The sequence below is a fragment of the Thermobia domestica genome, chromosome 2 (assembly GCF_964235325.1).
Source record: "Thermobia domestica chromosome 2, izTheDome1.hap1.1, whole genome shotgun sequence".
Classification (NCBI taxonomy): Eukaryota; Metazoa; Arthropoda; class Insecta; order Zygentoma; family Lepismatidae; genus Thermobia; species Thermobia domestica.
Window position 1 is genome coordinate 82143554 of NC_137455.1, and position 17837 is coordinate 82161390.

The 17837-nt window shown below is 35.2% G+C and overlaps 1 protein-coding gene across 3 annotated transcripts in view; it reads right to left on the reverse strand.

The window, feature by feature from the left end:
* Positions 1-1195: 1195 nt before the first annotated feature.
* Positions 1196-17837, reverse strand: part of dbo (Kelch-like protein diablo) — a 42575-nt gene continuing 25933 nt past the window's right edge. For all 3 annotated transcript variants that reach the window (XM_081743028.1, XM_081743031.1, XM_081743040.1), the window contains exons 7-11: positions 16061-16244; positions 12293-12436; positions 9470-9603; positions 4210-4418; positions 1196-2006 (exon numbers count right to left, since the gene is read on the reverse strand). In XM_081743028.1, coding sequence (XP_081599154.1) covers positions 1815-2006; positions 4210-4418; positions 9470-9603; positions 12293-12436; positions 16061-16244 — 863 coding nt within the window. In that variant the 3' untranslated portion in view covers positions 1196-1814. The remainder of the gene's footprint in view (positions 2007-4209; positions 4419-9469; positions 9604-12292; positions 12437-16060; positions 16245-17837) is intronic.

Below are 17837 nucleotides of genomic sequence, written 5' to 3' on the forward strand. Positions count from 1 at the left end.
TTTCATATATTTCATTGTAGAATCGGGACAATTCTTTCTTACCCTTGTTCCCATGTTCTTAATTAATTCAATTGGTATATTATCTATCCCGGCTGCCGTTCCATTCTTAATTTCCGGTGTAGCTTTTTCAAACTCATCCCGAAGAACACTAAACACTTTATCATTCTCGCGTACTTCATTTTCTACTTCCACATCTACGCCACACGGTTCATCTCTACTCTCATGTAAGTCCTCAACATATTCTTTCATCTTCCTAAAACTTCACTTTGTAGCTGACTACCTTCCCATTCTTACTTCTTACTGCCATCGTAATACTCTCTTGTTTCCACGAAGTTTTATAGATTTCACCTCCTTGTACATTTTCTCATATTTCCCAACTCTCTCTAATTCTTCTATGTTCTTGCATTTTCTTCTGTAAAAGTCTTCCCTTGCTCAGTCTGCTTCCCTTCGTAACTTTTTGTTTAACTTCCTGTACATTTTTCTGCCCTATCTGTATCATTCTGTTTCCACGCCCTCCTTTCCCTCATTTTCTGCAACATCTGTTCTGTAACTCATGTTCCTTAGCCGTTTTGTTTTTGCGGTAACCTACTACTTCTGCAGTCTACTGTATGCAAATTTTCATCTGCTCTTACATCTGTTACTACCTGCACCTACTCTTTCCTGGTTTGAGTATTTTTCTTCGAATTTTTCAGTGAAAAGATTTCTTACATACTCGTTTTTCAACTTTCAGTATTCAACATCTTGTAGCCTACTTTTGTTCTGGCTACATTTTTCAGTTGAATATCCACTTCGGCCAGCACAAGGTTATGTAAAGAGGGGTAGGGGGTTTAAAATTTATGCCAAAAATATAGTATCTTATAGGTTATATCATTACACTTTCACTGAAATTCATATCCTAAGGGGGGGGGGGGGATAAGAGTTCAAATATTTTCCAAAACCAACTCTCCTCATGCGAAGAATAGACGTTTAAGCTAGTAGATAAATAATTACAATAATCACTATTTAATTAAAAAGTTACTGTGGAGATACTTTCCATTACCTAGAGATATGCCGTCACGATTTGGTGACACACTCCTGTATCTTAAAAATATTACTAGAAAACTTTTATCAGCTCTCACATTTTAATCTGAATTTTAATATTATACTAAAGAGCTCAGAAAGGTTTGAATAAAGTGAAACATATTTAAAAGACAAATTATTTTCGTACATCTTTTATTTTAATGTTGTATACATTTGTTCTTTTAGCCTTTCTTTTATATTTGACATAGTGACGATTTGAACGAGCAACAACTAGACCAACCCAAGAGCTAGAGGATGGTTTAACTGTGCCCGCCCTCACAGCAGACAACTGTTAAAGCACGAAAAAGATAAAACTAAAAATTAGCATATTTTTTTTTTTATATATAACTTACATATATGCTTATTCACACAAAATCTACAACGGACTCTATATACACATTCATACCCACACAGACGTCACGCGTTTGAGTAAGTCACAGCATGGACAAAAAAATACTTATAGAAAGAAATGCTCACCCTCATTATTTGAAAAAAATTTTGAGATATCAATGTGATTATCAGGATCATATCAGAATCCTATCACTTGACATGTTACTCTGTACTTTCGCTTAAGATTAAAACATTTCGCAAGCCATTTAAATGAATCAACAAATATAATTTTGACTGAACATTTACCACTAAACAGCTACTTCATTTTTCGATTAGGAAGATGAACTAAAGTAGAGAAAATGCAATGATTATTCCTCTGCATTTAGAGGTTTAGCACTCACTGGTTTGAACGAAATAAAAAATTATCACCAGAAGTAATTCTCGGTTTGTGGTGCTCGCATTACACCGACACCTCCACCCAACCGACGATAGTTCATTGCTCCACACAATCTCCACTGATTCTGATCAGGATCATAGACCTCGATTGTCTTAAGGTATGCTGTTCCATCAAAACCACCCACTGCATATAACTGACCATTCACAACAGCCAAACCAACCTGTAAGAAGGAATGAAATAAGTTTTGATAAACATCGTCAAAAACAATCTAAAATATTTATATTTAAAAAAAAAGAAAGAAAAAAGAAACAAAATACATCTGAATCTTGTTCCATAATTCTTATTGTCCCTTCTATTCCAATCCTGTCCTGTGATAGTTGATTCAAAGATATGAAACATAGGTTAAAATACAAACATTTTCTCTTTCTTGCTAAAGAAAGAAGACGAACCGAATTATCAATTTTCCTGTGTTATATATTCAGTGTAGAAATAATCAGAGAATCATCAGCATACAATCAATACTCAAAATACTGTTATTATCCTGAAACACAGACTTCTAAGTTAAATTCTACATTATTATTGACGTTTAACGGAAAAAAATGTTGTCCAAAAGATGAGAGACATACCGATCGATATATTGAACAAAATGGAATTACTGAGTGTAAATCATCATTCACACTTTTCCAGAAAGTCACGAAAACTTGTTTTGTCAACATAAAATTTGATGCTCTACGATAACCACGCCTATTAAGCTAAAACTGATACGGAAGTACACACTATTCAAGCGTTTCATTATAGCACCAGAAACATGAAAATACACAGATGGTTAATGTGATATAGCTCAAAATTATTAACTCTTCAACTTTAGTTTTTGTTTTGCTGTATTATATATATTTTTCTCTCGTAAGCTGATAATATTGTAGAAACAATACACACTAGCAGAAAGCAAAAACCTAAGGACGGAAGCCCGATGGCAGAACTTTCTTTGTCTTTCTACGATGAGCTTTTGTAAGTCAAAAATTTATGGAGGAATTGCAAAATAAAAAATCAAGATGATACTATCATGTTTTTATTACAGCGTTACATGAAGCATAGTAAACAGTTTTGAGCGGTATTCCTTGTTCGAGTTACAACCTGTGAAGTCACATTTTTTGAAAGTTTTGCTGAAAGAAGCAGATTTAAAATATTTATGATACGATATATATAAAACAAGAAAATTCCTTAAAGCTGCATATATATCCTGATGGGGATCCATTTAGGATAATGTGTGTAAGCTGGTCTGTTGTTCCAATATAATCACTAAGTCCATCCTTTGCTGCTGGCCATTTCTCTATCACATTAGTAACCACTGAACCCCAGCTTTCACATACATGGTATGCTCAAACAAAACATCATTAGCTTTACTGCAACGGAGTATTTGTCTCGGAAATATGTTACTGCAACTTTAAAGAGAGTGTTCAATTCAAAAAACTTTCCTTCATTTCTTAAGCTGGTTACCAAGTCCTGTATAGATTTAATGAAAAGCTTGTATTCAAAAAATAATCCATTCTGATCTATATCTATCAAAAACTGAAATGGGAATATACCCACAAACTCAAAGAAGTTTGAAGAAGTTATGCGAGTTGTCCGTGCATTTAAGACATCAACACATAGCAGGCATGTTTTTATATTCTTCTGTTAGCTATTTTTTTTTTTTCCTCTGGCAATTTTTCTGCACAGGTGCTGCAAATTTTCTGCGATCACATCGCAGATCGTAGCCATGTTCTGCTATTGAGGACAGAAGTATACAACAATCTACATCTACCAGTACTCCCAGTTCATCCTTCACTCTACGTTGAATTAGAAAAAGTATGACCATTCTACTTTAGTTAAGAAGTACATATGATGTTACGTTCTTTTTTTTTTTTTCTTTCTTCTTTTTCAACTGGTAGGTACAAGAGAAAAACACGCTAAGTCCAAATTACACGATTTTGAGATCCCGTCCCTTCAGACACCTAAATGCGGTATCTTACCAATAGTATAAAAACACTGCGAAAGTAACAACTTGATCCCATTTTCTGAACGATTAAAGAAATCCCATATAAGGAAGAAGCCGATTTCTCCATGCTTTAAAATCGCTCTCCTGAAAAATTTACGAAATGTGACTTAGCGTGTTTTCTCCCTGCCTTCAATTGGTTTATATTTTACCTAAATTTTTTTGTTTTCAGTTATTTCCGTTACTTCTAAAACCTCTACTAAGGTTGGCAAAGTAGCAGATTATATGAAATCAAGATGTTAAAAGACACCAAAATAAGACTTTTTGATTTCTATTAAACATCAACACGCGGTCACAATACAATAAATTCTGTAGTCTATTTTAAATTCAATTTTTCGTAACTTAAAAACATTTTTAAAATATGATCTTCAAATACGCTTTAACTTACCCCACTCCTCCTTGAGGTCATCGCTACAATTGGGCTCCAAGAATTGGAATGTGGGTTGTATCGTTCCGCACTTGAGAGTTCCATACAATCGTCTCGACCGCCGACCGCATAAATTAAATTATTGAATACCGAGCACCCAAGGTGTTTTCTTCGTGTTGACATGGGAGACACTGGAGACCATTTATTTTGTCGAGGGTCATATCTTTCCACTAGAATAAGCAGCATTAAGAAAAACATCTCCTATTATAACTCACATTATAAAATTACATGCAATGAAACAGTCAATAGATTAAGGGTAACATGTGTAATTACAGTGCGTTATTATTAACTCATACTAACATTATTATTATTATTATTATTATTATTATTATTATTATTATTATTATTATTATTATTATTATTATTATTATAATTTTACAGACTATGGAGTTAAGTAATGTTACACTGGTTACCCAACAAATGATGAATTGGACAAAAAGATGTTTCTTAAATGCAACTCACTGACATTATCGTGTAATACGTACAATATCCATAAAAGTATTCAGCAGAAATACTTAGCTAAATACATCTAAGGTCGGTCTGTGAAAAATGAACGAAATATAATAAAACTAATTGGTGGAATCCCAGAGCTGACTTGATTCACATATTTAAAATAAAAAAGAAAAAAAGTATATAAAGTCTGAAAAAATCACCTTCACAGTCATAATAAATTTATGGCATTAAGGAAAAAAAACGGTACAGGATTTTGAACACAATATATTAATCACTAAGGTAACCACAATCAATCAGCGATGAACAATAATCCAACTTTCCTCCTCATCTTTTAATGGAAAATGCTAAAACAAGAAATAAGTGAGAACTGCAAACTGTAAATTTGAATTAAATAATTTGTCGGCAGGGCATTTGCAACTCTTTTGCCATTGTTAACACCGGTGATGCTCAATAACTTACTACAAAAGAAAACAGGAAGTTGTTCATATACATGGGAATAGTTGATACTCTACCACATCTGCAGGCATGAGCCATACCAAACGGTTGAACGTTGCTTAGTAGATTGTGGTTTCCTCTACTAGGATCTAGAGAAAATGGAGTGCAAAAATGCAACACCGTCGAAATCTTCACGTATGGCAAGATTGTGAAACAGTTTTGAGACAATGGTTTGATCAATGTATGCGCATGCTTTAGTGATCCATTATATCCGGATAACGGGTAGTGGAGAAAGGTTTTCGATGAAAATAACGAATACAGTGCATCGCATAATGCATATATATATATATATATATATATATATATATATATATATATATATATATGGAAGTTGATCGATGTCTTTCTTAACATTACATGAAGATCCTATGTGCTATCTTCTCTTGTGTGTTTTTCAAGCCATCTGACGTATATATATATATATATATATATATATATATATATATATATATATATATATATATATATCTGGCTTGAAAAACAGAAACAAGAGAAGATAGCAACGAGGATCTCCATGTAATGGTAAGGAAGACATCGATCAACTTCTGAGGTTGCGCTGCTACTATATGAACCGCCTACATCACCTCAAAAGAACTACACTGAACACAAGATACTGTACAAACTGTTCCGGAAACTACATAACCAGCAATTAACAAATAACTAAAAATTTCTGGTCATACTAGATGAATCAAATATTTACGTATCTCGTAGTGGTATGATATGAACCATTACATATTGCCCTAGCAATGCAGATGGACGTAACCACTTCATCCGCTACTGCAAAACAACGCACGCAACCAATCAGACAGATCCCATATATTTCCTTTCGAGGTGAAAAACAGATTAAGCTAATATACTAGTGAGTGTTACATTCTGTAGCCTGTTGGTTGAGGTCTCGCAGTTAAACGGAGACGTCAGTTAAAGCATGTCAAACATGAATATTTTAAACAGCATTCTACGGTTCTACAAGTTTAAAATAAGAAAAAATATTAGTGTAAAACGAAAAAAAAAAAAAAAAAGTAAAGCAATGGCGGTTGGTGACTTGTGGAATGAAGAAAACAGACATTAGGATACCATCCGATTACAAAATTCACCATGTCACAAATTTTAAGTTGAATGAAGAAAACAGACATTAGGATACCATCCGATTACAAAATTCACCATGTCACAAATTTTAAGTCCATTTTCCCTCATTTGTTGTCAAATTCTTCAATCACTCGATAAAATCCACCATGTCACTTAAATTTTATGTTTGTTCTCGTCCGTTTCTTGTCAAATTCTTCAATCACTTGATTATAAAATTCATAATTTTTAGCTTGTTGCAATCCAGCTTCTTTTCGATAAATATCAAGGAAATGTCAGACAGTCTTTAGATCTTGAGAATTTCTGCAGAAAGTGTGAATTCATCGAAGTGAAGAGAAAGAGTTTTCGCCAGTAGAACTGGTAACTGGAATGGTGGCAACCAGCCTACAAACCTCACAGAATTATTTAAAAGCAAACGATCACAATCCAGTCCTCTTAAAACAAACGAGAAGTTTAGTTACATCAATTGATAAATGATTATCTAAAAAAAAATATGAAACGCGAAGTTAGCTCCCAAGCCGGGCAAAATCGAAGTGTTCGCCATAACTTCCCTTCTAAAGATGAAATTCTGCATCTGAGAAAAGGTTCCAAATGTTCTTTCCCTCAAGTAGCTGAAGAAATATCAGCTTCCTCGAATTACTGAGTCTAAGTTGAATACGGCTGCATACATCGTCATAAATTTCACAATATGAACGACAATAATGTGTTTTCAGATCACTATTTCCGTTTGTGGGACGTCTCTTCACAATTGTTTCATGTTGAATCAAAACTACTTCTTTAGTTTTTCAGATTATCTATTTCCATTACTTTTCTAATCCAGTAATTTATATCAAGTGACTCGGTCTGGGGTACGTCATACAAAGAGCGTCGTTAAGCAAAATATTTCGCTGAATGAGTAAATGCTAAACTCAAAAGCTCAGAATCAAATACCCGAGCCTCATGATAAGTGTCTTTATCTCACTGTTGTTGGTTATCCAAAATAATATACAACTGATTCGTCGAATCATTTATGTACTTTACTATTGTTTCAACAAACCTTGAATTGTAAATCCACATAGTGGGACACACTTGAGGAAATATCTTAAACTCTGAATCCAAAGCCGCCATCCGTTTTGTAGAATTTCAAAAGAAGAACGAAAAACTAGTGTAATGACAAAAGTTTTACATTCACTGATAGCTAATACTGACTGGGAGGTACTAAATTAAGCCGATGTGCAAAACAGCAAATAAACAATGCATCAGGATATTTACCCCAACTTTCTTTTGCAGGCCATTAATTTCTCTGGACATGACTGCAATACCGTCGTAACACTGAGCGACTAGTTTAGAGTCACTATCATACTTCTCGAGTGTTTGGAAAACGTGTTATGCTACAGCACCTGTAGTGCGAATTGAACTGACATCTGTAAAGCCCAGAAATCGTTCAGATACTTCTTCACGAAGACTGTGTCCTACAACTGTCTGACTATGATTACAATTTACTTAAAACTGATTATGATTTTTTGATCAATTTCATTTAATGGATATTAAGCTTTATGTCTTTCAAGTGTTTTGGAGCACTGTTGTATTTTGCATCCCGAAAACTTAAGACTGAAAGAACACATTCGGTATGCCAAATATGAACTCCAACATCGGACTTTTTAAAACCCCTCCTAGAAACGTTAAGTCAAACTGATGTACGATGTTGTTTGCGAAGAATGGAGACAAAAAGTTTACCCGTATGAAACTCACTCAACTGATTATATAACTTACATTCAAATTCAAAATAATGTCCTATACATCAGTAACTCAGTATTTGTTCCACTTCGAATGGCAGTACTTCTTAACCGAATCACAACTTTATTGCACATTGTACTGCTAAACTAACGAAACTGAGGGCTAAATGCCAACTATATCTAGGAAAGTAACTTTAATAATGTTAACGTGTACCAATGTTTAACAGAATTCTGTACATACTTTTTTTTTCATCTTTTCGAGTGGAGTGGAGTGGATTTTGAGTTTAACGTCCCGTTCAGCTCCCGCCGGGAATCGAACCCGAGTCTCCCACGCCAAAGGCGCGTATGCAAACCGCTTAGCTACGGAGGAACTCTTCATCTTTTCGAGCTGTTGATGTATTTTATCAGCACTGTGTTATGCCATATCGGATGACGTTTCACGATATTATTGATATGGATCTTAAAGGAATATCTGAATGTTTCAGGCAATTATTCATTCATGCCATCCACCAAGGGGAGCCCGCTATGGCTTGATGCGTCATAGCCTTATTCTGGATAATGTGAATGGTAAATTTAAGGTTGTTTCGAAGCATCGTAAAAAGCTATTCTCGCGGCCAACTCTCAGTATTTATAATGAAATTATTCTTCTAAAATTCAAGTGTAGATATACATGCAGAAACAGAAGCGGTGACAATATCAGAATTGTAAACTTGAAATTTGATATTCATTTTCAACTCCCTACTTTAAGTCCATAATTGAAGAGGCACCATGGCATTTCAGCTTACGCAGAGATCGTCTATTTGACTCATTTAAAAGGATCTGAACAGAAAATATAGCAATCAGTGAACTTTCACGATGAACACACTGAGCACTGATTCCGTAGCAGGTACTTAGTTTAAGTTAGGAACATAATATGCAACTCACTGATCTCTTCATATGTGTACAGACAAAAATTAATCTATCAAATATGACAAACTTTCGGTATAATTTGTTTCCGGTGGGTTCCAGAAGAAAGATACACATACGGACATGATCTATAAAAATAATGAAAGAGGGAATTGCATTTTTGTCTACATTTTCGAAACATTAAAAAATTATTAAAGATAAAGAAGGTAAGGAAATGTACTGCATGAAATAAATGTGAATTTTATATCTACGATTTCTTCATCTAAGAGCCACACCGAAATTGTAATCTTTGGAACCTTGAATTTACGCTTCACCGGAAGTGATGAAATTACTTGACTCATCTGTTACGGTCGGGTCTCGTATACAACACATTTTAGGAAAGACTATATAGCAAAATCTCTCACGATTCCTTCGAAAACGTGTTCAATTTACCAAGATACCCAAGATGAGAATGTCTTCTTTTTTATTTTATTGTACATCATAAAATTGATTTCATACTTTTTATTTATTTATCATTTTTTACCGTGTTGCACATTACAGAAATCTGATATGTATTAATGTTACTTTACCTGTATTCAAGGGACACTGCCCATCAGATCCTCCAATAGCATATAAATATCCACCTAAAACTGCAACTGCTACTCCTAACCTCCGAGTTGTCATTGGAGCTACTTTTGTCCATTTATTTTCCTTTGGATCATACCTAACCATGGAAATAAATGAAGGCATAAATTCATTATCTTTTATATATATATATATAAGTAAACAGATTTTAATCATGAATTCTGAAGTAATTAAACTGGAATTTTGAGGTTATTAAATACTATCAAATTAATTTAGATATCAAATGGATATATTTTTTTATTAATTTAGTTTAAACACGAAACATATTTTCCTCATTGGGTGGTTCTTGAAATTTCACTACAACTATATCTCGTGCATGTACAAACTAAGAGCACAAATATACATCACAACAAAATGTACCTTCTAAGACAGGGTTTCTCAACATGTGGTACCCGTACCACTGGTGATACGTGAGCCGTTTTCGGTGGTACATACAGCTTATGGTAGTATCAATATGCTTTGGTGGTACGCCTGTGGTAAAGGTTCAGAACCCCTGTTCTGCCATATCCACAATATTATTATACATACAGTTGAAACACAGAATCCCGAAGTGGGAATAGAAAATAAATTACTCACCAGAAAAATTGAAAATAATTCATTACCAACTGAATGTGCTAATACAACGAAATGTGTGTTGCTAAGATCAACTCTCCACCTGGTAGATTTTGTTTGTTTCTCCTGGTGGATCCTACATAGTACATAACATAAATGATTGTCCAACCTACCTCTGTATCTGCATGAACTTACATTATTCACTAACATAAAGATATACATTAATACACACTACATTAATATAAAGAAAATTCACGGCGGATACAGAGGTAGGTTGAAAAATCATTTATTTATTTATTTATTTTTACATCAACGTTCCACGATTATGTTCCGAGGCTAAGGGATGCGATGGTGATTATAATGAATGAAATGATGGAATGAAAGAAGTGAAAGAAAACGGGAAAAACTCTAGAAAACTAAAGTACATAGGGTTTGCTTGATTGGTTTACGCGTAACCACTTCTAAAGATATGCATACTCGCAACACACATCCGGTGACTAAATGATACCAACTTAGAAATATAAACCTTGTTAGATTTCTTTTTCCTTTTTCTGTTTTTCTTTCTAATTCTCAAACTGTGACAGGGTGTCCACACAATTTGAACAAAATATTTCCTGACTTCCCCGACAACTGAATATTTTTAAAATAAGAAAAAAGAAAGAAACCCCGGCCCCCCACCTTCCCCATAGCTGATCTTGTGCTCTCTCTACTTCTGTTTCATTCTTTTTACAATTTTCTTTAATCCAAAACAAAGTAAATTTACAACCATGTGCATTAGGCCGATATTGCACTTACTATTTCGTAAATTCAATAACTGAACAATGGACCTGACTTTCCCTGACCAATCCGATATTTCCCTGACGCATTTTTACTTCCCTGACTTTTCCCTGACTTTCCAAAATGTGGACACCCTGTGTGATATTCAATCACGTGAAATTGATATTATTTAGTCGTCTGATGTCATTAGAAGTGGTATCCACTTAATAGAGGAATGTGCCTAGCATTATACTGTTCTGTGTTTGCGAATTTAATTGGAGCTACATAAGTGACATGATAAACATGAAGGTGAAGCAAATGATTAACATTAAGTTCTAAGTTAAGCTAGAAAAAACACTTATGAAAACATTATATAGTACGCCTTAGTGACCAGGAACTTTTGTGAGGTAATGTATGTGAACGGATCAGGAGGGTTCGGAAAGGCAGTGCTTCAGTGGAAGGCGATCAACGATCAGACTGAGCTTCAACAACATATACTGGTACTTCTGAACAACTTACTTCGAGAAGACGTCATGTTACTACCCGTATGTTATCAGATGTTCTGAACTTGTAGATCGTAAATTTTCATGTGCTAATTTAAGAAAATGGAAGCTTAATGAAAATAATTGTCTCAACCAAAAGCCACACTATATTTCTCACTTTTGTATGGCAGATCAAAGTATACCACCATGCCAAGATATTATCCAGATCGGATGAGTTCGAATTTTTTTTTTTTTTTTTTTTTTTTTTTTTTCCTCGAAAATGTGATCCAAAATATTATGGTCTACAACTTCAGGAATCAAAAACTTGCACGACATATTTCACATGCTTGTATAGCAGATCAAAGTGTAACACCATGTCAAGATTTATCCAAATTTCATGAGTTTGGCGTATGGCCCATAAGAAGGGAACCAAAGGTCTGTAGAATATAATATTCCATACGCTAATATAGCAGCTTACCATGCCACCACCATGCGCAGTGTGATTCCAATCGGGTGAATTCCGTTGAATTCGTAAGATACATAATAGCCTCGACTTTTCAGGAAAATCAATTAAAGATGAAAACTGATAGGGCAATTTTATTATATTCTTGATGTTCAAATTCTTATTAATTGTCGGAATATCATCAGTAGTATCTTTTAAAATTTCTCTACATGCTAATCTCTTGCTTTCGCATTATCTCTAATCATGAAATGCTTAGTTTTTATTAAAACTACATAAACAACAACACACGACGAAATCGGATAAAGAAAAATATACTAATTTACACTCAACCCCGTTGAATTAAAACCAACTTAAAAATGTACTAATGTGTCTATTTTGTAAGTTCATACATTATTCTAGAAAAGATTTTCTGACTTCATCAGATTCAATCTGCTTACACAAATTCTTAATTCTTCCTATGTGGCATTTTAGGAAAATGTGTAATTACACTGCATATAGTGTAATAACTAACTTACCGCTCTACGTGATTTAAACACTGAACGCCATCCTGGCCTCCCACAGCATATAAAAAACCATCTAGAACTGCTACGCCAACACTGGTACGACACGAAGTTGTGGGAGCAACATCACAAGACCATTGGTTCGTCTGCGGATCATACCTTCAATAAGAAAAAAAGAAAAAAAGTTTCAGAACAAATTCGACTACTCATTATCATATACGGAAGAACAACTTGATATCTCACACGATGATAATCTTAAATTTAACACTGGAGTAGTATTACTGCTCATCACTATATCAAGACACCTACAATGAATTTCATGTACGAACAATTACCCAACACACTAGACAGCTGCTGAACGGTATCATCCAGTAATTGATTCAGAAACTTTCGATGAAATTAACAGTCAGACTTGTAATAATATACACTTCTCAACAGCACTATCCTCTTCAATTAAATATTAACTGAGAAAAATATTAAATATGTTAAGTCATTTTGATACATTAACAAAACTAGCAATTCATCTCTTTCATATAGCTCGAAAATGAAAAATTAAACAAAATCTTTTAGTTTCACATCCCATGATTATGCCCTGCAGGCTAAGGAAGATTGATGATTAAGGCAAGTGAATGATGATGGAAGAATTAGTAGAGTGAAAATGTGGGAGGAAACGAGAGTACCCCAAGAAAACGATACGATCTTGTCCACCACAAGCTTTCTTGGGCGGGATCGAACCCGGGACCCCACACACTAGAGGCAAGCGCTCTACCACTGAGCTATCATGCTCCCCTTCATATAGCTTGAAATGAAGATGAATAACATAATGTTGATTCTAATGCCCCAGAAAACTGCAAACTACCGTATTTTCTCACATAATTTGTGCACGCTAATTTTTAAAGGATTATCTTGAACGTGTTTTATGGAACTTTATCCTGAACTTGTATTTTAATACGAATTATTTTGTTCCGTGTTATACGCACACTTTTATTTTTCACTATGGCATGAATTTTCCTTCCTCAAATACCAGTCTATTGCGCACTTGTAATAAAAGAGAGGGTATGATACAGAATCATTAAACTTCCTAACTACGCTGTGCAATAGTGTCGGAAGTCTTATAGAACGGCTATGTGTGTTCGTCTGTCTGTGTGTGGACAGGTATCAGACATATCGAAAAACTATAAGAAAATCGAGAAGCGGCTTTTGCAATCGATACAAGATCCCAGAAGACTCCATCTTCTCCGTTAACCCTCTATTCAAACCGGAAGTGGTAGAAATCAACTGTTTCCGGTTTCAACGTTAATCGCCATACAACAAAAACGGTTTTATATAAAAGCAGTTTTTTGGAATCAATTCAGGATGTCACGGAAAAATACCATTTCTACCCATATTACTCTATTAAAGCCGGAAATGATAAAATTTACTAGTACTTCAGGTTTCAACGTTGATTGCCATAGAACAAAAGTTGTAACTAATAGCGACAAGAGTTTTTCTGAAATCAACACAGCGTCTCAAGGAAACACTATCTCCACCCGTAAGCACTCTTCTAAACCCGGAAGTGGTTGAAATTTGCCAGTACTTCCGGCTTCAATATTGAATTACAAAGAACAAAAACTATAAGAGATGTAGGGAAACGTTTCTTTGGAATCGATTCAGCATCCCAAGAATAGGTTCCATCTTCTCTGTTAACCTTCAAATCAAAACGGAGGTAGTAGAAATCAACCATTTCCAGTTTCAATTTTAATATCACAGAACACAAACTGAGACAAAGACAAGCGGTTTTCTGAAATCGATTTTTTTAAGTATTAAGAAAAGTATCATCTCTAGCCACATTAAGCTTCTAAAACCGTAAGTGGCGAAATTTACTAGTACTTCCAGTTTCACTGCTGATCGCCACACGATGAACGGTAATAGATATGGATAAGGATTTTTAAAATTGATTCAACGTGTTAAGAAAATATACCATTACTCGTAACACACTACTAAAAAAGAAGCGATAGAAATTAATTAGTGTTTTCAATATTGATCTCCATAGAGCAAAAATGGTAAGAAATATTGACAAGCGACTTTTTGGGATCGATTAGATCTCAATAAAAGATATAGTCTTCATCGTATTATCGTACTAAAACCGGAAGTGGTAAAACTTTACCGTAATCTCGGTTTCAACGTCGATTACCATACAACAAAAATGGTAATAGACAGTAAAAAGAGGTTTCTATATATATATAAAGAAAGAAAAAAAAAGATACCAGTAGTAACTTATTTCCAATTCGACCACTAACTATGAGGTTGGCAGTAGTTTTAAAAAATCCGCATATTTTACGCACTCCGATTTTTTAATAGCCAAAACAGATTTAAAAAGTGCACAAATTAAATGACCAAATACAGTATTACCACCGATGAGCATTTTGAGAGTTTACTATTAAAAGAAGAAATTACTACAGAATTGAGTTGACTTTGAGTTTTACGTCCTGTTCAGCAGCGAGGCTATATGAGACGTGGACCTACTGATTAACGTGGAATCCGAACCACATGAGCTCCCGCCGGGAATCGAACCCGGATCTCCCACGCCAAAGACGCGTACGCTAACCGCTTAGCCACGAAGGAGCTCGAAATTACTACAGAAGTCACTTACGATGTCGTAAACTCAAAACTTTCCAGCTGCTCTGAAATTGGCGTTAATTTGCTTCACAGCATCCTGCACATAATGCCGTGTATCCACAAAAACACTCCCTATTTGAACTGATTGTACAATGAAAATTTTTTGCAATATGTTTGTAAGTAAAAGTGTCAGAAGGTGTAGGAACTCAAAATATTTTTGTTTCTTTCCTACAGGTTGGAACATTTACCCATTTTTTCGCTAGAGGGCAGTAAATTCAAGATGGCGCTCTCCAAACAGCAATACAACTGGTGTGTTAGAATTCCACACAACGAAGAGTGTTGTGTCTGTTCAACATGCGTTCACGCACAAATTTGATGTGGAATCACATTCGAAGAATCCCCACGCCACACTGGAGATACAACGCGATTTTCCTAAGTATAATGTGTTTTATGCCATACCAGAACAGAAAGTTTATGGTCCTTTTTTCTTTGAAGGCGAAACTGTGTCCGGCGACAGTTACTTCGATATGTTACGGAACTGGTTGTCGCCTCAACTTACTGCGGTAGGTGGACACCCCTACCGCCAACAAGATGGACCACCACCGCACTGGCATCGTGATGTCCGTAACTTTCACAATGATGTCCTGCCTTTCACAATGATGGATTGGTCGTGCTGAACTCAATGACCAGGTGTTTCTTCACTGGCTTCTTAGGTCACCGGACCTTACTGTTTGTGATTTTTTTTTTGGGGGGGGGGTATATCAAAGATATAGTGTAAGTACCTCCCCTACCTGCACCCATGGAAATTCTGCAGAACAGAATCACAGAAGCTGTAAACACAATCACGGCCACAATATTCTTTCCAGAGTATGGAATGTGCTCGATTATCGCCTAGATGTTTGCCATATGACAAGGTGAGGCACACATTGAGTGTCTGTAATGAACATATATCACATGAAACTTTATGAGTTGTTATACGTCCACCAAAAAAAAAAAAAAAAAGTTTTCATTTTATAACCAAATAAAATCAAGGAGTGTTTTTGTGTGACACACTGTAGTTCGCAATGTTAAAATGTTAATTATAAGTAATGAGTATATCCCATAGCCTTGTTTTACCAAGTAACCTTAACGTTGACGTCCTAAACGAACACCCAATTTAATGAAATATCTTCCATATCAGCTCACCTCTCAATACTGTTAAGGTACGACTGACCGTCATGACCTCCAACAGCATAAAGTAGATCGTTGAGCACAGCCACTCCCACGCCACAGCGGCGCTTACTCATGGGGGCCACCATTTTCCAATCACCTGTCTGTGGGTCGAAACGCTCCACAGATGCAATAGCATCCCCACTGCACCAGCCTCCAACTGAAATAAAGAATACAAATATTTGAAGCTGAAACAGCAGTGTTTCTGTATAATACAATGGCATGTGAAACAACTATATATATTTATATTTTTAAGATCCTCTTTACTTTTGGAATTGAGAAGAAAACATGTAGAAAATGTGCCTGTTATATAGACGCAATTTAAAAAAATATATAAATAAGAATAATAGAGGAAGAATAATGTCCCAATATAAGTATACGAAGGAATAAAGAAACAAAGTATTTAATAAATACACAACAGATAATAATTCAAATAAAACGAACTTTAATATAAATGTACTGTAAATAAAATAAATATTAAATTGAAATAGAGTTTTTGTAATATACTACGTCATTCGGAACTGTAACCAAATTGGTGCAAATGCAGAATACAACGTACTGTTAAAGCCGTATGATCTAATGACACTTATCAACTGGTGATGAAACCACGTAACGTAAAAATACTGTAGTTTGAAATCACTACAAAATGTGCATATAATTACGCATTTCATTCTTATTTCTAAAATGTGGTAACTTAATATATGCTAGAGCTTATATAGTTAATTAGATGGTATATTAAAGAGGAAAATCTTATAAACTATTATACAAGAGAGTGCTGAAAATTTCCTGGATTCATACCCCCTCCCGTTCACATAAAACTTCTGAGTATATTTTCATATGAAAGCTTAGTATCTTAGTGTGTAATGGTACATATATAGGTTTTTGTGATTAATGTAACTCCCTCCTCCCCCTCCTTTAGAACTGAAGCAGTAATGGTGGGAGCTCAAGCGAGTTTCATAGCTTTGGGGTGTCGGGTCGTCATGTAATAGTTTCCGTTTCTCCAGAGAAAGTATGCAAAGGATATTTACACTGAGATGTCACAAACCTTGGAGAAGAATGCCTTCCTACACAAGCATCAAAACATGAATGCTCATTTCAAAATCTGCTATTTTACCGCTGACGATAAGCCAAGAACTGGGCACCCTCTAATCTCAACCGACTCAGTAATATGTAATGTTTATGAACTGATCCGTGAGAACAGGTAACTGAATAGAATATTTAACAGGAGCGTATTGGGTTTATTAAACACCATAATGGACATGGACAAGCTTTTAGCAAAGTGGGTGGAGAAATATCTAAGCAGCATCAAAAGAAGGCAAGAGTTGAATCATCCAAGGCAATTTCGGCCCGTTTTAAGACTAGTGCTCTGAATTTTTGGACTCAATTGCTGACTGAGGATGAAACCTTGCTCTATAACTTATTCTCAGACTAAGGATCAGTCAAAGGAGTGGCGCCACGCCGCGTCTCCGCGACCACAGAAGTTTCACACCTAAAAATCAACAGAGGTAGTCACAGTTCTAATTTTCTGGGAAAGACGGTATTGCGCTGTGTTGGTGGACTACCGACCTCGGAATTCTAGTATCACCAGCGAGTATTATGTTAAATTACCGGGTCAGCTATACGAGACAACTAAGGCGAAACGTCACGAAAAGTTGTCCAAAGAGATTCTCACTTTGTACGACAACTGCTTACTGACATTTAGACTGACATGCTCCATTGTGACTGCCAAATCGAACACCTTCGGATTCCAACT